This window comes from Rasamsonia emersonii (assembly GCF_000968595.1).
Source record: "Rasamsonia emersonii CBS 393.64 chromosome Unknown ctg1118621760612, whole genome shotgun sequence".
Lineage (NCBI taxonomy): Eukaryota > Fungi > Ascomycota > Eurotiomycetes > Eurotiales > Trichocomaceae > Rasamsonia > Rasamsonia emersonii.
In genome coordinates this window covers 1-22,157 of record NW_013562863.1, presented here as the reverse complement: position 1 = coordinate 22,157, position 22,157 = coordinate 1, and the positions used below count along the sequence as shown (strand labels likewise).

Here is a 22,157-nt window from a genome sequence, read left to right as displayed (position 1 = left end):
TCTGTCAATCGGGCTTTATTCTCGAAGGACGCAGTCCTTGGCAACTTCCGCTCCTGTTTCGGGGGCATTGTGTCATTGTGGTGCGTGCGACAGTGGATCGACGAGGCTTGGCTTGGATGGGAAACTGGGGAGTGTTCCATGCAGGCTGTGACATCGACGCCTCCTGTCGTCCTCCAGGCTTCTCCAGGCGCCTCCTTCTCCCACAGTGTTCCTGTTTTTCTGATTCTGATTCTGATTCTGATTCCTGTTCTGATTATTGTGATTTGTGACTATTTTGTTGTGGCTGTTCTTTTCCTTCATTTTCGTCCAATCCATTAATTGCCTCGTGTGCGGTGGCAGTCGAGTTTTCCTATCTTGGTAACGCACCAGACTGTCTGTCAGGCCCAGCGTTTGACACGCGCTTCCTCCAATATTAATTCCTCCTGCCTCGAGAATCAAAAACACCGTCTGGGATTATTACCAATCCAGCACATTCTCGACCACTTTCGCTGCAACACCCGCTCTTTTTCCGGCCTGTCCTTGTGTCTGGACCGTATAATTCGTAAAGTCTGGCTGGGTGGAGTCGGACTGGGAATCGCGCAGCAATCCTTCACAGCTCGTCCAGGTCGATTCGATTCGGCTGTCAGCACAGGTACAGTACAGTACGAGATTGACTCGGTTCTCCCTGCGACGGCCCCTGTGGTGGCAGACTGGCAGCGTGTTGGGCCGGCCGTTGCAGCGTCGTGATTTGCGTGCTGTTGCCGCCGGGGGCATTCCAGCCTTCGCGCCCGGGACGAGGGCGGCTAAATTTAGACCTGCGCGCCGATGCCGCTAACAGCGAGCTGCTGCGGGGCCTCGCGATTGGTGTGAAGCACTCTGGCTGACCGGCGCCTTCCCCACCTAGATCGATTCGTTCCCAGAGCGACTGCCCGCCTGCCGCCCGTCTGCGCTCGACGTCCGGCCTGTATCGTCCTTCCTTCCTTCCTTTTCCTTCTGCTCGCTGCTCGCCGCTCGCTCCTTCCTTCTTCTTATCCTTATCGTCCCCTCTCGCCCGCGGGCATTTGCCAAAGACGACCTCGTCGAGTCTCGTCCCTTCCCTCCTCGGCGCCGTCCATTCGTCGGCCGCTCCGCCCCGTCCCTCCTTCCCTCTCCCTTCGCTCCTCGTCACGTTTCAGTTGGTCATTCCCCGGAGGAACGACTGTTCCAGGGCTCATCGTGAGCGCGTGGGCAATCTCAGTCCTGTCTCGCATCGCAGAAACACTGCCCCTGCCGTCCACACACGAGTGCTCCCTGTCGCCGCACATTGTGACATCGCGTGTCCACAATCGGCGTCTTCTCCCTCTTCTTTCTTCGCCTTCCTCGAATTGAGCGAGTCGAGTCCGCCTTGTGAGTGTCTGCTTGTTTGTTTTTGATCTGGGGTATGTTGCTGGGCGACATCCATGGTTTTCTCTCTTCTCTCTTCCCAGATATCTTTCTCCTGCCGTTCGCCGTGCTGGGGTCCATCCAGAGCAATGAAGACTGACGTGCCGTTGAAAAGGTCGTTTGCGCAGGTAGCAACTTCGCCATACTTTCGTCTTCACGCTTCCGGATGCAATAGCTGTACGGCAGTGTTTGCTCGATCGCTCGAAGAGGCAAGCGATCGTGGACGGGCTCTTCCAAGCAAACGTGCAACTGGCGCATTCGAGATGCCCGTCCAAACGAGTCCATCGCCCTTGCCCGCCTCGTTTCCTTCCTTCTCGTCCGTGTTTGGCACCGGAATGGATCACGTCTTGCGCCCGCAGAGGAGAGACGATGGCCCCTCCCCGGCACAGCCCGCAACGACGAGCAGCACCGCCTCCGCTGCGGAGCCTTGCCCCTCCTTTCAACATCGTGAGAGCGTCTCGTCGGCTGCATCCGAGTCGACCGATTCTTCCCCTACCACTACCATTTCCACCTTCGATACCACTTCCGTCCCCGACACCTCTCCGAGTTCCTCTCCGGAATCGCCTTCGTCCATTCCCCTACCATATCCCAAGCCCACGACGCTCCCTGACATCTCGGAGAGGGATTCGATGCCGTCGGATCAGAATGCCCAATCCCAGCAACCGACGTTGGGTTCAGCTCGCCCCGTGTCCCCCGGGAGACGGGCCCGGAATCTCAAAAACCTTTCGCTGAAGGTACCCTCTCAGCCCTCACGACCGGCCATTTCTACCGCCTCGGTGGTGGAAACGAGCTCATGCCACCTCTCCGCCCCTCCTTCTCCAGTGAATCGTCCTATGAAAACTGCTCGACGAAAGCCGGCGAATCTGACGATCCGTACCCCGGGATTCGATTCGTCTTTCTCCAGCAACGCCACCGAGGCCGTGCCCCCAACCCCCGGTACCCGGCGTTCATTACGACACATCGAGTCGTCTCCTTCTCTGGCATCCGTCTTCTCCCCGACCACCGCTCCGCCGGGAGGCATGCAAATGCCGCGGCCGGCAACGCGAGATGGTGCGCCGACGATGCCGGGTAGCTGGCAAGATGATTTCTCGCCTAGGCCCCCATCGCGGGAGGCCCTCCAGAAGGTGGAGGAAGAAGACTACAACCTGGATTCCCGAGAGTCGGCCAAGGGGAATGAACGCGGCTATCCCGATGGGCCGATTCAGATCTATGAGTCAGGCGTTTATCTGTATTTGGAACCGACCCAGGAAGAAGCCTCTCGATTCGATGTGGTGGTCAATGTTGCCAAGGAAGTGGTGAATCCCTTTACCGCCGATTTGGCGAAGAACAATAATTCCGTCGTTTCCACGCTCCGGGATCCTTGTGAATTCGCCAAACGGCATTCAATTGCGGAACCGCTGACAGCCATCTCAGAGGCGTCTTTTCACTCGGCTTTGGAGGTTCTTTCCCCCGAGTCGGAGAGCCCAACCACCCCCAAAGCGAAAAAGCGGGCGACACCGGAGTATATCCACGTACCTTGGGACCACAACTCGGAAATTCTCGATGATCTCTATCCTTTGTGCGAGCTGATCGACGACCGAGTGTCGCAGGGTAAGACCGTTTTGGTTCATTGTCAGTTGGGAGCTAGCCGGTCCGCCTCCCTCGTGATCGCCTACGGATTGTACAAAAACCGCATCTTGACTTTAATGCCATGTATGGCATTGTCAAAGACAAGAGTCGCTGGGTGGGGCCGAATATGAGTCTCATCTATCAATTGACGGATTTCCGTGCGCGACTGCTCCGTGGAGGACCGTCCAAGCCTGCGCCGGCGGAATGGTTCAAAATAGGGCCGAATTGCCGTCCTTCCGAGGCATCAGCCATATCGAATCCACCTGCGGCCGATCGGGTCGAGGAGCCGAAACGAGACGACCGGGAGAGCCAGACTCTGGTCCCAGGCCCATTGCTTCATTCCTCCACCGAACGTCCGGCAACGACTGCTCCTTCAACAACTGCCACTGCGTCCACGCATTTGCCAAAGTCCGAGGCTCCAGCACCGCGGAGTATATTCCCACGCCCACTTCCGCTTCGGGAAAAATATCAGACGATCGAGCCCTCGCAGGGTCCGTCCGAAAACCAACAGTCGGGGACCCGGCGAACCGCCCACATCCGCTATCCATCGGTTCGTATGGACCTGGTCATGAAAGACGTTCCCACTTCGCCGTCCCTATTATCCCCGAGAGCGGCCAGTTTTATGAGCACGACGCTGTCCCGGACGCTAGCTGGAGACCTGGCCGGGGATGGACCACCTTCCTTGGTCGGGCTGGGAGAGCCGTTCCCAGATCCGCGGTCGCCGCCTCAGCGAAACGAGCCTCTTATCATGAGAAACATTGATGAATTCCTATGATGTCGATTCTTCGGACAGCCGGCCCTTGTGCGGGGTTGTGGCGTGAGCGATGAGACGACCTTTTTCTTCCTCCAAAAAAGGGCTTTCTTTTCCCTCTTTCACCCCCCCCCCCTCTTTTTTTTGATATTTCCTCCTTTTTGCCTTTTTTCAAGGTTCTTTTCGACTCCTAATTATAAGTACTGCGTCATACCAAAGCAGTCTTATTTATTAAGAGTTTCACGACCAAAGCGGGCTTTGTGGTCTGATTTTATACCATGCTTTCTGTCGGACATTTCATTTCACAGGTTTCGTCCTTGTGATTTTTGTCCGCCGATTGCTTCTTTTTCCCTTTCGTTATATTGGATCAGAGAGCTTTTTTTCCTTTTCAATTCTCTCTTGTTCCATGGTGAGCGACCGGCTAGCATTTTCTTTTGTGGCGCGCATGACTTGGGATTTCTGATCGACAGGCGTTTTGGGAGTTCAAAAATTCGACGTGGCATCATTCGTGCCCGATACCTGTAATTTTAGTGTGCTGACTACTGCCTATTACCTTCGTTTGACCGGTTTGTTTCTTTTCTTCGGTTGACATGTTTGCTGGTGTCTTTTCTTGCTTTTTTTTCCTGATTACTTTTTTTTTACCCATGTTGGATTGACGCATTGATGAGCATGAAAGCTTAGAGCTTGGGTGCGGAATCATGAGATAGGATACCCGCAAGTTATTGCAATACAAGCTTCGAATACGTTGAAGATTCTAACTGACAGCTATGTAGAGATAGTACCTAGGATGTGAGTAGAGTGTGTAGAAGGCGGGCAAGAATGATGACTCTTTAGATTGTATGACTGTATGTCTGTACGGAGTATGCACCTGAAGTCCGGAACTGACTAGTGCAGCGCCCTTAACGTCATCCTACAGCCAGCGCGCGGGCACACTCAACTCTGCGGGCAGCTTTTCCGCCCCGCAGGCGGCACCATCAAAAAAAGTCATCACCCTTCAACGGTAACGGACCACAGTTCATCTGCCAGTCAGTTAATCAGTTAATCAGTTAATCAATAATAACTTATAAGAATGGCTTCGACAAACGATGGCGACGGCAATGGCGACAACTCTCATCCCCCGTATCTTCCGCCTAGTGAGTTGGGGACGAAGGAGTAGTAAGTATCGTAACCTACCTGTCTGTCTGTTTGTCTGTTTGATGGATTATTCTTTTGTTTTTCTTTTCTCTCTGTATTAAATTTGCAAGGTGTGGCTCTTTTTTGAACGAATGAATTTTTTTTTATCTTCAGAACAAGACACAATGATATAATGCTGCTACGCTGCGCTCCGCAAATGAAGAAAGAACCCTTGCTAACTGACTGGCCTTTGTTTCGATTGATGATCGACCACCAGCTGGGAGACATTCTATAAGCGATCGCTAGAGTACATTGCCTCGAAACGGAATCAGTCAACGACAACGACGACGACGCAACCTGCGGACGATGGCGATGGCGATAATAACATGGACGTGGACGCGGACGGGGACATGGATGTCGACGTCGACGACGACGACGACCCCGGTACGTCCTGGTTTGCAGAGCACAAAGCGCCCGAGAAGGTATTGCGGTTCCTCACGTCGAAAAAGTTTCCTCTCTCGCCGCGGAACACGATCCCGAGTACGCGGCGACGACGGCCGCAACAGCAGCAGCGGCAGCATCGTGAGCCTAGCATCCTCGACCTGGGCACCGGGAATGGCAGCATGCTTGCCCTGCTCCGCAAGAAAGGCGGGTTCAAGGGTCCCATGGTCGGGGTCGATTACTCGCCGCAGAGCGTGCAGCTGGCGCGGGAGCTGCAGCGATTGAAGCTGCATTCGGCGTATGAGTCGGGATTGGAATCTGAGGAGGAAGAGGAGGAAGAAGACTACGAGGATTTGGATGCCATCGGCGGTGCATCCCACCCCAGCAGTGACAACCACACCCCCGACCCAGATGACGAAGAGCACGAGGAGCTCGTGGCCGCAGACGACGTCGGCTCGGCTCAGGCCGTCCGCGTCTCGGACGAAATCCGCTTCGAGGAGTGGGATATCCTTGCGCCGGGGAACGAGGAAGCTCTGACAACAGCGTCGTCGGGCGCAAACAGAATCGACTGGTTCCCCTACAAAACAGGCGGTTTCGACATCGTCCTCGACAAGGGCACCTTTGACGCCGTCTCCTTGTCGGCAGACGTCATCGACGACGACGAGGATGACGACAAGGAAAAAGAAAAGAAAGGCGACAAACGCGTCCAGCGGCGCGTCTGCGAACGCTACCCGCGCATCGCGACAAAACTGGTCCGCAAGGGCGGCTTCCTGGTCGTCACGAGCTGCAACTGGACGGAGGACGAGCTGATTCGGTGGTTTACGGCGAGGAACGATCAAGATGAAAAGGATGGGCTCGACGTCTGGGATCGCATCGAGTATCCGCGGTTCCGGTTCGGGGGGCAGGAAGGTCAGGGGGTTTGTACGGTTTGTTTTAGGAGGAGGGAGTAGTTGGTATTATTATTTACAGTACAGCTTATTTATATAGATAGATGTGGATATAGATGTAGTTATGGAATGATTAATGGTGTTGGGTGGGTGTCCATGTAGATGGGAGGTTAGTTTCCTATCTTAGAAATAGAAAGAAAGAAGATTGGTTTATATGTGATTATCGTCATCGAACCAGAGTCTTTTATATATATATATATACTGGTATCTATCTAGATCTAGGCATGGCAATTATATACTTATGTATTTACACGAGATGAAATGCAATGCAGGAAGAACAGAACTAGACCGTCATGATGCTGCTGACGCTGACGACGCCCTCTTCAACACGGCAATCACACACCATCGCTTCCGATTCTCGGGCCCCTCGCCTTCCCTGACGGGCACCCACGCCCGTCGCACCTCGCCGTTTTCCCCTGCCCTTTCGTCTGCCTCGCTCGCGTTCAGGTCGCGCTCGTAGATGTCTTCGATCTCCAGACCCATTCGCTGGGCTGTCTCGAAGAACGACGCGACGATCGCCCGGCCGGTGTGGAAGCCGGCGACGATCCAGACTTTGCCCTCTGCATCAGTGGGCCCTTGCTCTTGGTTTTGCTCTTGGCCATTTGCTGCCGCTGCGGGAGGCGTCAAGAACCACAGTATCGTCTTGACCAGGTTCTCGTGCTGCCCCTTGATCCACAGACAATCCGCTGCGATGATGCGCGAGAACCGGCCGCGGTTCTCCTGCGCGAACGAGTCCGTCAACACGCCCCATTCGTGCGGGTGTGCCGAGATGCGGTCGCGCAGTGGAGGGTGTACGTTGGCCGCGATGTTGAAGTCGATGGCGCCGGTAAAGGCGGGCGAGGAGGGGTGGTCTGTGATGGCGACGTAAGAGGCGGAGGAGAGGACGGAGATGATGGAGGGGAGAGCGGCGCCTGAACGTCACATGTTAGTACGTATGTGAAGTCGTGTACACATTCTAGACAGCGGCATAGATAGAGGTATACTGACCAGCACCGAGCTCCAACACTCTATGACCCTTGACACTCCACATCATCTTTCCCGGCTTCACGGTCTCCCCTGCCTCTGCAGCAGCAGCATCCTCCACTCCCTCCGCGACCACCATCGCCGCGCTCCATAGGAAATGCGCAAACAGCTTTCTCCCCTCCTCGACCTGGTTGACGGCTCCAGCATCACTGCCCTCCTCCCGCCACCCCGCCGCGATCTCCTCCGTCCGCTTCTCGCTCTGGCCCGGGTAGCTGGGCACCATGATCTGCAAGGGCCCGTAACGCGGCGAGTCGTACAGCAGGCGCTGTCCCGGGTCGCCGTGGAAAGAGGGCGCATCGTCAGGGAGGAGGTGGGGCAGGAAGGAAGCGAAGAGGTCTTCTGGGTCTTCGTCGTCGTTGTCATCATAATCGCCTATGCCGCGGAAGTCAGGTGGAGGTACAGAGCTGTCGTTTGATGAGGTGTGATCTGAAGCTGTGGGTTGACATTGCGTCGGAGAGGGATGTGCTTTGCGGGGGAGGGGTCGTAGTCGGGAGTGTAGCATCTCTCTCTCTGGCGGAGTTGTGTTTGGAGCTGGACCGGTTGAAAGGGATGGCCAGAGAAATTGAAAGACGAAGTAAATTCAATCCAAACAGAGGGAGAGAAAGAGAAAAAGAAGTGTTATTGGATTGAAGTGAACAGTAATTGAATTCAATGCATCTCTGATAACGATTTTGCGGTGCGGTTTGCACTGTTTGTCCGGATGTGCTTATCAGATAAGATTGCGGCCTGCATCATGATGATGACGACTGACCGACTGATTGATTGACTGACGAGGCGTTGAAAGCAACCCGTGTTGGTAAACCTATTGATATTAACACAGCCTTGGTATGATCTAAATGTATTCTGCTTCGTAAGTTTTTGATGCCAGAATCGAGGTCGGCGTCAATCTGTCCGCATTTCGTGGTTATGCTCTGTAGTGTATATCCTTACAACAGAAATCCTTATCCGGGACGTATAGGGACAGAATATGCCTAAGGATTCCAGCTGACCGTGCGCACCTGCCTTGCTTCCTGCAGCAGCCTGCTCTCGCAGCCAGATTGCTGCCAGAATAGGGACATTACTCCGTCAGCAGCAGCCAGCATCACGTGACCTCCATGTGACCTGGCCTGATCACATGGCTCAGCCTATAGGGCCTATCAATTGGCAGAGACAGCAATAGTCCCATGGCCGGGCCTGCTGTGAGTGGTGGTGGCACTGCTCTGGCAGCTGGCTGTCTCCGCTCCGGTCCCATTCCCTGTCTGCCTGCCCGCCAGCTCCAGTCCAGAGCCAGCCCAGAACTCTACCCAACCCCCTCCTCCCTTTTCCTTTCTCTCCTTTTTAGCCGTAAAAGAAAACGTCTCTCTGGTCTCTCTGCTCTTTGGCCGACCGCACCCAAGCTGTGCCTCGCCTGGACTCGATCTGTTCAGTCGGCCGTGGATAGACTCCCGTATCCTCCCGTTTCTTTTCCCCGTCCACCCTCCTCTCTCTCTCTCTCTCCAGCTCTCTTTCTTTATCAACTCACGTACGCCCGAACTGGACGACCGATCTGCGTCTCAAGTTTCAACCCAGCTGAAAAGAAGCAGAAGTCTACCTGCACTGCAGACACGGTTTCCTTTGGCTTCATCCAAAGCGTCATCATTAGGACTACGGATCTTCCGGAGTGGGGCGAGATAACGGGAGTGACGACAGACGTTGAAAAGCAGGCTGATCGATAGGAATCATCTCACGGGTCCAAGGAAAGCAAGACAAAACAAAAAGGGAGCGAGACACAGAGAGGTACTGTACTGCGATACTGTACAAGACAAGAAGAGTGCAAAAAGAGGACCGGACGTCATGGGTCTGGCTTACAACGTCTATCTCACCTCCAACAAGATCTTTGGCTGCAAGCAATGCAAGACCCATCTTGCAGACTACAACGACATCATCAGCCGGGTAAGCTGGACCTTTTTCTATCTATCCATCTATCTGCCTGCCCGATTGAACGTTCTTCTCCCATGATATCCGGTCGTCAAGACTTGGCGGAGCTGATTGCGTTTGGGTGTTCGTTAGAATTTCCGAGGACAACATGGAAAGGCCTACCTCTTCAACAACGTAGTCAACATCACCATCTCTGAGCCGGTCGAGCGCAGTATGACCACGGGCCGGCATATCGTCCGGGACATCTCATGCCGGCAGTGCAAGGAGATAGTCGGGTGGAAATACGACAAGGCGTACGAGAGCAGCGAGAAGTACAAGGAAGGCAAATTCATTCTCGAAGAGGAGTTGCTGTGCGTGGTCTAGAGTGAAGATAAAACAATCATCGTCATGACCTCGGAAGGACAAAACAAGATGGCCCATCATCACCCCGTTTCAACAGTGGTCTCGCAGGGCGAGTCGAATCCGGGCAGATTGTCGACCATCACATCTGACTCGAGAAGACTGTCTTATTGCTGAGCCATAACATCACTTATCAGGTTGGATTGTTCTTTTTTCTTTTTTTTTTTTAATTTTCACAGGGCAACAACGGCGTTGGGTTGGAGCAGGTTTTATTGGCATGGTTGATTGGTTCTTTCCATACAAGAGAGACAGACACAGAACAAGAAGACAGAGAGAGAGACACAAATAAATGAATGCAATTGTCTTCTTCTAGTTACAACTGAACAGAAATGTAATCCAGGATATAGTAATGTTACTGCTGGTAAGCCTGCAGCTAAGGATTGAATTCTAGCCTGATCAGTGTGGCAGGCTGAACTGCAAATGATTATTATTATCATCATTCTTATTAGCCAGTAGGGTCAGCTAGCTAGGTAGCTTAAGCATGCCAGCTGGGGAATATCGTGTGTACTGTACATGTACCTAAAGCTATGTCTACTTACCAGGTACCTAAGGTACGAAATTTAGTACATACTGTCTACTCTCAGCACAGTACTATACTACTACTAGAAATCTATCCGTTTCATTTCATTTTATTTCATTCCATTCCATTCCATTCTCTGCAGGTTTCGGATCCGATTCCATATTATTCCTAGGTAATAGGTAGGTACCTTAGGTACTAAGCTGGTAGGTACTTCGTATTCTTTTATTTAGTAAACGGGCAATGACGTAAGAACGGGGCGCGGCACAGCCATGGATGTTACGAATGACAAGAGTGGACTCTGTTACTGTTGACTTGACTGTGACTGTGACTGGATGTACTGTACAGTACTAGGTGTACATATTGTACAGAGTACCGAGGTACCTTGGGTTAGGTTAGGTACTGACCTAATAATGGATAATGGATTCCGTACTCGATAGGCTAGGTTACTGGCAGGTTACATTTATTATTCAGTTTTTTTTATCTAGTTCATTACTCTACTTCCAAAAAAAATTTTTTTCTTTAAAAAAAATTAGCATTCTTGCATCACCTCGTGAAAGTGAAACAAGGACCCAATTAATGACACGGTACTCCGTACACGGTCAGAAGACTTCGACGGGGACCAGATCAGGTGACTATTACTGTCTGGGTGGGCAGGTGATGTGATCAGGTGTGTGTGTGGATGTGGATGCGAATGACGTCGTGAGTCATCACGTCACTGCTTCCAATAATCCTCCAGTGTACTGTACATACATAGCAAGGGATATTGTAGAACAAACGAGAAGTTTACATGTACTGTACGGAGTACTCCGTACATACCTATTAGTTAATAATGCCATGTCTGAATGATCCGTCCTGCTGATCTTGCCGCAGTGGAGAATCCTGTAGGTCGATTCCGTCGACAGGATGACGGAATTGATCGCCTGCGCGACATTTTTTCTTGCGACAGGATGGATCCAGACCAGTAGATATTATTAGATGGAGTAAGTATGTAGGAGTACGGAGTACCACTGACGTGAATCATGTACTTGGTTTGTTTGTGTTGAGCGGGTGATCGTCAGGGACGTGGTTGAAGCTTCTAATCTATTCTCGAATCCTCGAACAGATACCTGAATCAACCAACAATTTCCTCGGGGGCCGGACGAAAGCGGAGGTTGCTTTGCTTTGCGTACTCCGTACAGGAATGACAGCATTGCCAGCCTTGCGGCGGGACTGCGGCGAGTGCGGCCCCTATTTTAGTACCAAGTCGTAAAGAATTTAGTAACCTTGCGGAGGGCGACGGGAATTGTTAATAATGCAGCCCTTGCTGACTGCAGCACAGCGTGTCTACCGCTGCAGGGGCGCAGAACGTGTCCGCCCGTGGGCTGCTCACGATGGACGGTTCCTGACCCGGCAGGATCAGGTAGCACCGACAGCTCGTAAGGTGGCACTGGTCAGTGGTCTTGCTGCCAGCCTGGCCAGTGGCCACAGAGTCGACTCAGTCGAGAACTTGGGGCGGTGGAGCACGCATCGTCAGCGATCCACCCGCGTTGTTTTGCTCGCCAGTGGCAGCACGCCATCCCCTTGGGCAATGCCCTCAGACCTGGGGAGCCAGCCAGCCAACGGAGCGCGGCAATGTGGTTATCGCTGGCCGCACTTATCGCCAGCGAGGGCTCCACCGGGGTCATCTGCGACCTTCTTTATGATGCTGCTTCCGGGCTAAACTTATCGCCCGCCTGCCAAATGCGGCCGTGCTGGCAGCCTGGTCCCTGGCGCCTGCCGTCCTGTGCCTCTTCCCCTTCGTGCCTTCCTTCCTTTCTCCTGCCTGCCCGTCTTAGGAACGTCGCTTCCCAAACGTGTCTCAGTCTGCGCACCCACAGAAAAAAAAAAAGAAGGCGCCGTCCAGAGCTTTCCATCGTCCTCACCTGCCTTCTGCTTCTTTCACTGCCATTGCTCCTCCCCGTCTGGACATTCCGGAGCACAGCAGGGCGAGGGATATTATTTCCGGCGCCCCGTCGCAGCCGACACCCCCGCACCTCTCCTCTTTGGTCGCAAGCGCCGCGCTGAGATAGCTAATTAGGCCCAACTTAACACTTCTTCCACAATCCCCGCAAAACCTCGCCGTCCGTCAGTCGATCTATTGGAATCACTGAGGCCACGCGCCGCCCGCCTAGTGGCCTGGGAGCTCGAGCTCCTGCATCTCTCCCTCCCCGATCGCCCACAACTCCTCACCTCTGCTTATCGTTTCTTCCTTTCTAATTTTCCTCCTTCCTTCCTCCTCCTCTTCCCAATTTGACGCATTTCCCACGCTCCCGCCACATTGCCCCAATTGCTTCGTTTCCTACACACACGGATCTGGTCTGGTCAGTCTTGTTCCTGACGCCTCTTTTTCCGTCCTACCCTCAGCCGCGTCTTGGGTAGTGACGGTCGAAACAGCCGGCTTGAAATCATGGCATCCTTCAAGGTGAGCTCCCAATTCCTCCTTTCCCCGCCTGGCCTGTTGCTGAGCCCGGCCTCTGGTCTACAGGAATCCTCTGTATCACGGCCATTCGCCCAGACGGGCGCCCCTGTCCGACAGACCAACTCTCGACAGCAAACCCATTCCCATCTCCCCTGGGTGCAGTCAATGCGAACCACCGTGTGTCCCGCCGGAAGAGTGTGACCTCCTCCGCAGCGGCCAATGCCGCCGCCGCTGTGGCAGCGTCCCTCAAGGAGCATGGGGAACCGGCGGGCATTCCCGTCGCTGCCTCTCACCGTCGAGGTGCCAACGCTCGCAAAGGGTTGGAGTCGAGCTCCATGGGAACAGCTTCTGGGTCTGGGTTCAGTTCCTACCTGTCCCGCAGCGTCAACGAGAGTACGGCTGGGCGCAAGCACTCGCCCAGTTCAATCGATGAGAACACTGCTGTCGATGGTGGCGGCCCCGTCGGACGGCCCGTGAGCACCAAAAACCGGAATCGACGGGCCAGCGAGGGCTCGCACTTGGTTCGCGGAGAAGGGAAGCGATTCTCGACGGAACTGCGTTGTGAGCAATGTGGGAAGGGGTATAAGCATAGCAGCTGCTTGACCAAGCATATGTGCGTATACCCCTGGCGCCCAATGTGCTGCCTGTCATTGGCTTTCCCCCTCCGTTCGAATCTGGATGTTTTTGTGTGAGCTGGTATGATTGACATTTTTTTTGCCTTCTCTTCTTTTCCATGGTTAGGTGGGAACATGATCCTGCATGGGCTTTCACGTCGAAACTTCTTATCTCGAAACACCAGCAAGTCCAGTTGCTCGAGGCGGCCAGCGTTCTGGTCAATATGAACCAGGAGGCTATCAATGCTGCCTCCGAGGCCCGCGATACCGAATCGGACAACTCTTCCGCCTCCCCCGCGGCGTCGTCGGAACTTCGAGATGGTGCCAGCTCGACAGAGACTACGCCGCCCCCGATGGACGACGAGATGGCCGATTCAGACGACAAGAGATACAGTGTCAACAGCTCGTCAGCCTTCTCGCGCTCCTTCCAATCCGTCCCGTCGAGTTCCTACACCGGCAGCGCCCCTCTGCATTCGCCTGCTTTCTCTCACTTCCGGCAGTCTAGTGTTGACACCCGGCCCTCGACGGCAGGGACGGGCACTGTTGGTGCGCTGGACGACCAGGAGGAGGCAGATCTTGCTGCCGCCGTCCGTCTCTGTAATTTCGGGACACCCCGTTCGAAGCCGGTGGCCACGTCGTCGGATGTACCACCAGTACCCCCATTGCCGGCCCAGTATGTTGGCCAGAATGGGGCCAGTGTTAGCGGCAGCATGGGGCTAGCGGGCTCAGCCTCCACCATTTTCAACTCTCTTTCCCTGGACCCGTCCTTGTCGTATAAGGTCTCGGACGAGCGAGACGTGAAGATGGGTGACGCAGATCGCGAGTCGAGACACCGTCGCAACAACGACGTCGACTTTGGCAGCCGCCAAACTCACGTCGATGATGACGACGACGGTGTCTTTGGTCGGATGGAGGAGTGATGGAGTTCACCTCTCTCTCGTTCCACCTGCCTCTTCTCGCTGGGGTTTCCTAGCGGACAGCTCCGCCTGGATCCCTCGATCGGTCACGCCCTTCTACGACAAATGTACGAATCTGAGCGGATTTTTGGTTATATCGCAATGTTTGGCAGTTGTTTTGCATCATCATCATCATCACTGGGGCCGACGCATATTGGTTCTGATCTCGCCCCGTCCATTGGTTATGGCTTTAGCGTGTATGGTTTGGATGTCTGTCTGATCGGATCTGCGTGATACCAGTATCCGAACGGTGTACCATTGAAAGCGCTATACCTGCTCAATTTCGTCTTTGATGCCCTATCTGTATATCAGAACTACTTCAATGACATGATCATACCTGGTAACTCTTCGTAGATTTGTAGATGTAGACTACAGCCCTGAACCCACATCCGACGTCAAGCGTAACATACCCCAAAGTAACTATTCCCACATTCCCAAGGAGAGGCATAATATCTGCCTGACCTAGTCGCAGTACAGTGCAACGCAATACAATAAAAACAATGCAGTTGTTTTTTGTAGGAGATTTGAAACTCGGACCCCATCTGTCGGATGTCCTGTATGGAATCGGCCCCCTTCTTCTCATTCTCATCTCCCTCTCCTCCAGCTAATAGTGTTAATGTTAATACGCGGTACGCGGTACGTAAGGCACCTAGGTGGCATTGCCGAGAGACGGCATTTATTCTTGTCTTGTTGCTTTTTCGCTTGGGGCATGATTATTGCATAAAAATAGCATAAATATAAGTTTTAACCCTAACTAAGGTGATTTTTTTTACGCCCCCATAAATAATCTCTTACTCCGTAGTCTCTTAGTATCAATAACAATAATGACAATGACAAAAATAGTAGCATCGTAGCATCATAGCGTTCGATAAAAATAAGCACTCCGTCTTCGTCTTCGTCTTTTTTTTTTGCATGCTTTCTACATTTTGAGTAATAAATACTCCGTACTCCGTACTGCGTGCATAATATATTTAATTTATTATTGCTACTGTACTACTGATAGTGATAGTGACGGTCAGTCAGGGATGGATGGATGGAGAAAGTTCGAGTTAACTTAACTACTGTATAGTTGGGCTCTTTTTTTTTAACCCTTTCTTTTAGGCTTCCATGTATAGTAATATTAGTACAGGTCTGGATCTTTTTTTTTTCATGACTTCTCTGATTTTCCTGATCTCGATAAAATGCTTCTGCTTTCTTGCGAGCAGGCAATCAATCGCCCCCGATATTACAGAAAATAAGATAGGACAAGAATACAATAAAGAGAACATGACCATCAGCAAGCAGCGTGAGTGAGTGAGTGAGTGAGATCAGGTCTTGAGAGATATCTATCGTACATCGTACATCGTCATCGCCATCGTACATACATCATAAGTCGTGGTATCATCCATCATATCCATCGTACAGTACATAAGAAGAAGAGTGAGTAATACATGAAGATTTCCGATCTCGACCTCAGATCCATGTTCATTCAGATCGTCCATCCATCCATTGGATGCATTGCATTGCATCTTATCGACAAATCGACAACTCCCAGTGAGACCGTAGTCTTGTTTTTTTTCCCTTTTCGCCTTTCCTTTTTTTTTTTCGGCGGTTGTGTTTTTTTTTGCCCTCCCTTCTTATTTTTGGGGGATTTGTTTTGTGTGTGCGTGTGTTTTTCTCTCGTAGAGAGGAATACATGACATGAATGAAGATCAAGGTACAAAGTCCATGGTACATGGTACCTGGTACACGAAGATGTGAGACAATACATGAAGGTAGAATTCAATGTGGAATTCAATTCCTTTCAAAGCGGTTCCATTCCATGATGGTCGTAAATGCTCCTCCAAACAATTCCAGTACAGGACAATACAAGATGGACAGGAACAGGAACAGGAGTTTAGTGTACAAGCCCAGATCGTTTCTTTTTCTTTCTTTCCTTTCTTTTGCTTTTGCTTTTTCGTTTCGTTTTGTTTTGTTTTTTCCTCGCGAGAAATTGTTTTGGTGTATGTTGAGAACAAGCTATCGGATCTTGACAGTCGAGGCAGACGGTGTTTTTGATGCAGAGGATGTGATCCCGCTGAAAGCTTGTTTTGCGTCGTGTCCGGTTCAGTGTTTTGAGAGAGTCGGATCGCGAGAAGATGTGGTATGGAAGAATGCAAAGGCGCGATCCTGTCATCGTCGTCCTCGCCGAATTTTGTTATTGTTTGTGAGGTTGAATGTCTCGAGTGAGTCTGATCACGAGGACGTGACGTGATGTGGAAGAATGTAGGACGCGATCCCGTCGTCGCTGTCCTCGGAGTCGTTTTGAATTGTTTTTTGTCGTGTCCGATTGAGGATGCAAGGTGTCTGGTATCAAGAGATCGGAATACGAGGAGCTGATGTGACGATGGAAGAATTCAGAGGATATGATTCCATCCGTATGTTCGTCGAAATTTGTTTGTCTTGTACTGTCGAAACAGGTCTTTAAGTGGAGATGATGAAGTGAAGATGCAGAGGATACGACCCCGTCATCGTCCTCGCATGAAAGTTTCTTTCGTGTCGCTCGATTGAATGTGTTTCTGATACCAGAGTCGGATGACGAGGAGTGGTGGAAGAATGAGTGGAGATTGAAGAGAGACGATCCCGCTATCGTTCTCGCAGAAGGATTTGTTCGTATTGTGTCCGATTGCATGGGCTTTTGATAGTCGGATCACAAAGTGGAGATGAAAAAAATAGGTGGAAGATTGAGAGAGTCCAGAAGATGGGCATGCCAGCGAGAACGAATGGCTCTTCCGAAGAGTGATATAGCTCATGACTTTCGGTGCAGAGGCGAAGCATGTCGAGTTTTCTGTTAAGCTTGTCGAGTCCCAGCATTAAGCATGTCGAATCCATCTGTGTCTTGAACTGGAGACAGACGACGGGACGATAAGGGCAATGTTAAGCTTGTCGAGTCCATCTTGTATCTTGAACGGGAGATGGACGGCAGGACGAGGCTCGAGTCCATCAGGCTGTGTCCTAAACGGGAGACGGGAGGCGCACAGCGACGGCAGGACAAGCACAGAGGCAAAGCATGTCGAATCTATCAGACTGTGTCCTAACAAACCTCCTAGAGGCCACCGGCTGCTGGAGTGGATAGTACCAAACCTCGACATATAGCCATAGGCATAGAAGGAATGCGATTGACCGTGGAGTGGACAGTACCGAACCTCGACAGGGGTGGCGGCAGGAGCACAGCGGCGACAAGAGACGACATGCTTGCCGATCGATCGAAACGAAGGGATGAGAGATCGTTGGTGCTGCGTTTCATCGGACCTTCGAACCGGTATCGATGACTTGACGGGCGCAGATCGGACGGGACAACGGATCTGTGCGGCCAGGAAGCGGACAATGGTTAGTTACTGGTTCATCTGACGAAGAGAAGGAAAAGAAAAAGAAGATACTGACCTCTCATACCTCGTTTTCGCGCCACCACAGAGAGAAATGTCACTCACTCCCGACTCCACCAACAGCCGGCGCTCGACCAAACCGCATCGCTCCATCCTCGTATCCTTATGATGTCCGGACAGTGCAATCACCCACTTCACTCCAGCCGATGTGATGCAAGAGAGAGCCCTTCTAGTCCACGACCTGCCCACCAACGATTCAGCCAAAGAACGAGACACCGCAGGCGAAACAAGTCTTGAGGGACGGCCCGAAGTCCTACCCAGTCAAAGACATGGGTGCTCGACTGTCAATGCCACGCCAGAGGAAGAGCCGGGGGGAACAAGCACATGAAATAGGAGAACAAACCCCAGACCCCAGTCGAACTGTCATTCCATGGAGAGAACGTACTTACCGTAGGATCATAGGGACCAGTGACGGGATACACACACGGCCAGTCTCGCTGGATAACCGACGTCGAAATGCGCTCAGGAAGCGGGAGCCGGGCGAGGACGCGTGCCTCCCATTTCCTCACCGCAGGAACGGACTGCCATTTTGGCTCCAGGTTGTTTGGTAGTCGTAAGGCTCCGACGCTGGGCAGCAGGGGAAACCTGTTGGGTCAGCCAGAGACTCATGCTACGCAGAGCTCTGCTTCAGGGCCTCCTGCTGTTCTGCCAGTGCCCTCTTCGCCTTGCGCCTCCGCGCAGCCTGGCTGGGACGATTCCGTCTGCGACGAGGGGCATTCTCCTCGTCCGGCGGGGTCTCCGGTGCGGCCACCTGCTGCTCTACCGGGACAGGGATCGCCATGGCAGCGATATGTCCCTCCCAACTCGTGAGCAAAGCCCAGAGGAGTCGGAGCACAACGTCGTGTGCCAGAGTCTCCAGACGTCGGGGCACGAGTGCCCAACGAACACGCTGGGGCAGATGGTCGAGAGGATAGTCGTCGGGCGCATCATTGAATGCCGGGAGAACACGCTCCGTGAGTGCTCCGTCGGCACCGCTGGGACCGGCAGTCCACCCTTTGGTGATGCAAAATTCCAGTTCTGGAACCACTGCCACTGCCCGCTGTCGTTCGAGACGCATGATGGCTGCCTCCACCCGAGGGTGAATCCAGACATCAAGCACCTCTCCCTCCAGTGGAGTTTCAGAGGACACAGAGCCGGTAGGAGCGTCCATGCCGAGGAGCAGGGAATAGGCCTCGCACGAGTATCCCGCCTGTTCGACCAAGGCCACTACCGTATCGAGTACGGAGGGCGTCTCGTCTGACCCAAGGACAACACGAGCCACCTTGGGTGAGGGTTCGAGGAGTCTACCCAGTTCTTCGAGGACAACTCCCAGTGCGGAAGCATCAAAGGAGAAGCCGAACTTCTTCTTCCAAAGGAGCCAAGTGAAAGCCAGAACCAGAACCGTGAAGACCAAACCGACGACAGCAGATGTCATGGGCGATTTTGATACTGGCACGAAGCCAGTCTCCTCCCACAGCGGGGTGACCACGCTGAGCGACATCTCGACCTTCTCCACAGCCGTCAACGAGGTCACAGGCGGGATCAGGATGAAATCCTTCACCCGGCTGAACCCGACCATCTCGGGCGCTTCGAAATAGCCGTTGCTGTCATTTGTCGGGGCCGTGAACATCCAGAGGTATCCAAAGGCAATCTTGGGAACGGACACTGTTGGAACATACACCGGAACCTTGTGCCTAGGCACGGCGTATGCGGCGAGATCAGTAAGATCCCCCACCAGCGTTTTCACAGACCAGGCCGTTGCACGGACGGTGCCGTGAAGCTGTCTCACGGATGGCACCATCCAGATCTCGCTCACCCAAGGCACTGGAATGAGCGAGCCCCAGAGGGCCAGTGAGATGTAGAGACCCAAAATTGGAATCACTAGCATCTCGACGAAACTGTACCCCGAGTCAGTCTCATAAAAAAACAGGCACATGAGAGGAAAACGAGAAAAGAGAGGGTCCTTTGGGAAATAACTCACAGAATTGATTCTTTCGAATCTTAAAAGAAGTTAAGAGAAGGTTTGTATTGGGACGAAGTTGAGCACAGGAAGCGTCAAGTTCGCGAGAGAGCACGAGTACGTTTGCGAAGGCAAGTTTCCTCGAAGGAGAGAAGAAGGAAGAAAGAAGAGAAAGAGAGGTAGGAAGGAGGGGGGTTTATAGATGTCTGTGGGAGATGCTATAGGCAAGCGAAGGCAGCATTCACTGGATGTGACGAGTCACCAAACAGAGCAAAACAAACAAAAAGTCAGTGAAGACCTGACTGTGAGGCAGAAGTGAGGTGAATGATAGCAGAAAGTGAGGCACACGACGGGTCCAGTATTTGATTGCAGGTCGGGTTGTATCAGACTTGTCAGAGTAGCATACGAATTTGCGGGAAACCCCGTCAGAAACGATCAAAAATACCTTCTGGTGGGAACATTCTGGACAGGAACACAGTCACTGGAAATCAATTCTCATTTCATATTCACTTTTATCAGGGGAAAACAATCAAATCATATGCAAACATGCCATAAACGCCGTGCCATGACCACATCCACGTAAACAATCGACAAAGTAACGGAGATCGAGCCACAGATTTTAGTCGACATCCATTGCTTCTTCCACACCACCGTCCACCAGCAACTTCGCCTTCTTCTTTTGGCGGAGCTTCTCCTCGCCCAGAACCTTCCCCGTGACCTTCTGCTTTTCCACCGGAAGGGGAACATTCTGCTCTTCCCTCTCCCGCAGCTCCTTGCGAATGAGATGCTCGCCTTCCGCGACGACCTTGCGGTCCTCTTCGCGCTTGCGCTCGCGGGCGAGTTTGCCGGCCAATCTTCTCTTCGTGAATACCCGCTCCCTCCGCTGACGGATCTCCTCCACTCTCTCCATAGCCTTGATAGTGGCAGCAACAAGGTTGCGGTCGTACTTGACGGGCACGTTCCTCCTCTTGGCGAACTGGGACAGCAGCAACGAGGAATCGACAATCATCTCCTTGCCGCGCAGAGCACGATGCGTCTTGGTCCACTTGAGCTTACGAGGCTGGCGCTTCATCTTGAAGTTCTTGTGGCATTTAGACCGGCAGAAACGGAATACCCGGGCATCATTGCGCACGAATGTGATGCCCTTGGACGGGTATACCGGTCGGGAGCAGAAATGGCACGTTTCGACCCTGTTGAAGAGGGTTAGATAGATCTATTCTTTCAACATCGGCAAGGAACAAAGCGTATAAATTAATTACCTCATGGCTTTGTCTATCTGCTCTGTGCAGAGCCAGACGATATGGGGTCAAAATGTAGAAAAAGGAAATTTTATACTGCTCTTGGGCTATGAATTGTCGTCGAAAAATCGTTCGGATAAACTTTGGCGGGTGGAGCGGCCGATTGGGGTGCCGCACTAGGCCCAAATAGGAACGGGATCGCCGCCCGACTCGACTTTTATCGCAACCGCTTCGCATCATCACGATTCCACTTTCCAGCGTGCAAGCGCCATCGCTTTGAAGCTGTTATTCATTCTTTGCGATCTTCCAGTTTACGGCCTGTGATCCGCTACAATATGGCTTCCTCTGCCATTCTCATGGGCCTGGGTGTGGCCACCGCCGCCTTCTTTGTGAGTAGAGTCGATTGGTGGAGAAGGGTGGAGGATTTCAGCTGACAGCTGCGTTGTAGGGGCGTGCTGGATGGGTTGCTTTCCAGCGCTACCGAGGAGGGGTGGATAAAATGGGACGGGCGTTCTACAAAGGGTGCGATAGCCAGCAGAGTGCTTGACTCTGTTTTGTTCTTTCACTGACGTCTTGCAGAGGGTTTGAACCGCGGATGACTCGTCGCGAGGCAGCTTTGATCCTCCAGCTCTCGTATGTGTTATCCAAGAGAGTCTTTTTTTTGTCCTGATTTCGTGCAGACGGCATAGCTAATTGAAGGCGCCTATCAGAGAGCGGTCCCTGACCAAGGAGAAGGTCCGCAAGAACCACCGTCAATTGATGCTCCTTAACCACCCGGACCGCGGTGGCAGTCCTTATCTGGCCACAAAGATCAACGAGGCGAAAGAGTTACTCGATAAGGTTGTCTGATGATTCTCTCTGGATGGAGGGAATATGTCACGCATGATGGCGGAGGATGGAACATAGACTCTCGTCGAGTCTGCCATCCTACATACAAGATCCTGATTTGGGTTGCATAGCAAGGCGTTTGGTTGAATTCTTGGGGGTATACTATCTATTTACTTATTTCTTGGCTGCGCCTCCTTTCACCAGAGCGATGGGAGTGCCTGTATTGATATATGTTCTCAGAGGTATCGCCACTCCTGATGTTTTCGAATATATACTGTACATATTTCCATGACTGTATTTTCTAATTTCGAGCCAAAGTCATATTGATAATCCCTCTACGTGGTTACGGATCCAATTTACTGATCAGGAGGGAAGTGAAGCGAGGGGAGGACGAAAAGAAGGCAGAAAGAAGGCCGTGGACCCCCTCCTACAGGGACAGCACCAGACTCACTGTCAACAAGAACCTGGGGCGCGTAGCCTAGTCAGTCAAGGCTGGTTGAGCCTTTGTATGCGTCTAATTAGTAATGCTGCAGGTTCAGTCAATCCCCCTTCCTCGAGGTGAAGTAGTGCGGTCATTACCGATATGTTGCTAATGCGATGGAGGCGTGAGGGGGGTTGCATAATAAACTTCTGTTCCTCCAA

General features: G+C 52.5%; 8 protein-coding genes across 8 annotated transcripts; 5 read left to right on the top strand and 3 right to left on the bottom strand.

The window, feature by feature from the left end:
* Nucleotides 1–1,664: 1,664 nt before the first annotated feature.
* Nucleotides 1,665–3,784, top strand: T310_7936 (Protein-tyrosine phosphatase; the record flags this gene model as incomplete). The annotated part of the gene is made up of 2 exons (XM_013469283.1): nt 1,665–2,991; nt 3,111–3,784. 2 exons carry the CDS (start codon nt 1,665–1,667, stop codon nt 3,782–3,784), a joined length of 2,001 nt encoding a protein of 666 aa, XP_013324737.1.
* A 1,045-nt stretch (nt 3,785–4,829) lies between these two features.
* T310_7935 (S-adenosylmethionine-dependent methyltransferase) lies at nt 4,830–6,334 on the top strand (the record flags this gene model as incomplete). The annotated part of the gene is made up of 3 exons (XM_013469282.1): nt 4,830–4,893; nt 5,180–6,240; nt 6,302–6,334. The coding sequence occupies 3 exons, from the start codon at nt 4,830–4,832 to the stop codon at nt 6,332–6,334; spliced, it is 1,158 nt and encodes a 385-aa protein (XP_013324736.1).
* Nucleotides 6,335–6,473: 139 nt separating this feature from the next.
* On the bottom strand, nt 6,474–7,786 carry T310_7934 (Nicotinamide N-methyltransferase; the record flags this gene model as incomplete). The annotated part of the gene is made up of 3 exons (XM_013469281.1): nt 6,474–6,479; nt 6,664–7,172; nt 7,249–7,786. The coding sequence occupies 3 exons, from the start codon at nt 7,784–7,786 to the stop codon at nt 6,474–6,476; spliced, it is 1,053 nt and encodes a 350-aa protein (XP_013324735.1).
* Nucleotides 7,787–9,096: 1,310 nt separating this feature from the next.
* T310_7933 (uncharacterized protein) lies at nt 9,097–10,490 on the top strand (the record flags this gene model as incomplete). Its single annotated transcript, XM_013469280.1, has 6 exons — nt 9,097–9,195; nt 9,337–9,530; nt 9,927–9,940; nt 10,105–10,130; nt 10,169–10,278; nt 10,451–10,490. 6 exons carry the CDS (start codon nt 9,097–9,099, stop codon nt 10,488–10,490), a joined length of 483 nt encoding a protein of 160 aa, XP_013324734.1.
* A 2,034-nt stretch (nt 10,491–12,524) lies between these two features.
* T310_7932 (C2H2 finger domain protein) lies at nt 12,525–14,070 on the top strand (the record flags this gene model as incomplete). Its single annotated transcript, XM_013469279.1, has 3 exons — nt 12,525–12,717; nt 12,750–13,149; nt 13,278–14,070. The coding sequence occupies 3 exons, from the start codon at nt 12,525–12,527 to the stop codon at nt 14,068–14,070; spliced, it is 1,386 nt and encodes a 461-aa protein (XP_013324733.1).
* A 4,050-nt stretch (nt 14,071–18,120) lies between these two features.
* Nucleotides 18,121–19,377, bottom strand: T310_7931 (uncharacterized protein; the record flags this gene model as incomplete). Its single annotated transcript, XM_013469278.1, has 1 exon — nt 18,121–19,377. One exon carries the CDS (start codon nt 19,375–19,377, stop codon nt 18,121–18,123), a length of 1,257 nt encoding a protein of 418 aa, XP_013324732.1.
* A 691-nt stretch (nt 19,378–20,068) lies between these two features.
* T310_7930 (Ribosome biogenesis protein RLP24) lies at nt 20,069–20,713 on the bottom strand (the record flags this gene model as incomplete). The annotated part of the gene is made up of 2 exons (XM_013469277.1): nt 20,069–20,639; nt 20,709–20,713. The coding sequence occupies 2 exons, from the start codon at nt 20,711–20,713 to the stop codon at nt 20,069–20,071; spliced, it is 576 nt and encodes a 191-aa protein (XP_013324731.1).
* A 309-nt stretch (nt 20,714–21,022) lies between these two features.
* T310_7929 (Mitochondrial DnaJ chaperone (Tim14)) lies at nt 21,023–21,536 on the top strand (the record flags this gene model as incomplete). The annotated part of the gene is made up of 4 exons (XM_013469276.1): nt 21,023–21,076; nt 21,136–21,209; nt 21,267–21,320; nt 21,398–21,536. 4 exons carry the CDS (start codon nt 21,023–21,025, stop codon nt 21,534–21,536), a joined length of 321 nt encoding a protein of 106 aa, XP_013324730.1.
* Nucleotides 21,537–22,157: the final 621 nt, after the last annotated feature.